Genomic DNA, 518 nt, shown 5'->3' on the forward strand with positions numbered 1-518 from the left:
TTTTTTCCAGCACAATCAGACGGGAATCTCCTCAGTGAGAATGTCTGAGGTGGGACACACACCTCTCCCAACTCCCAGCCGTGCCCACGAGGTTTCCTTGCACCGACAGCTGCGACCTCCTTTTCCTGCCGAAAGACGAGGACGAGGCCACGGAGTCTTTTAGACCAAGGTCCCGTTTTTGCTGTCGTACTTGAGCCTGGCCCTGGGGAAGTTGAGGGTGGCGTACTCGGTGGCGTTCTGCAGCTGCAGGCTCCTCAGCTCGGCCGCCGAGCGCTGCCCTGCCCTGGAGAACACCTGGATGTCGGCATAGTGGATGCTGTCCTCCTGCTGCGCGGCCCTGGGCCTGCTCAGCGTGGCATACACAGGCACCTCTGGGACATCTTCATACGTGGGGACAGGGCCTGGCACAGCCTGCTCAGAGAGGGAGAAAATGAGAGAAGTTTTGCCAGAATCGGCCTGAGGGACTTTAGGGAGTTGAGGGTAAATTATTGTTATTATAAAGGACCTGGAGGTGGTGC

General features: G+C 57.9%; 1 protein-coding gene across 1 annotated transcript; it reads right to left on the reverse strand.

Moving 5' to 3' along the window:
- Positions 1–7: 7 nt before the first annotated feature.
- CUNH11orf52 (chromosome unknown C11orf52 homolog) lies at positions 8–498 on the reverse strand (the record flags this gene model as incomplete). The annotated part of the gene is made up of 1 exon (XM_041490269.1): positions 8–498. A coding segment is annotated over one exon (339 nt), but the record flags the coding sequence as incomplete, so codon positions are not given.
- Between the last annotated feature and the right edge of the window lie 20 nt (positions 499–518).

Source organism: Pyrgilauda ruficollis, unplaced genomic scaffold (assembly GCF_017590135.1).
Source record: "Pyrgilauda ruficollis isolate IOZ18807 unplaced genomic scaffold, ASM1759013v1 scaffold12169, whole genome shotgun sequence".
In the NCBI taxonomy this organism is placed as follows: domain Eukaryota; kingdom Metazoa; phylum Chordata; class Aves; order Passeriformes; family Passeridae; genus Pyrgilauda; species Pyrgilauda ruficollis.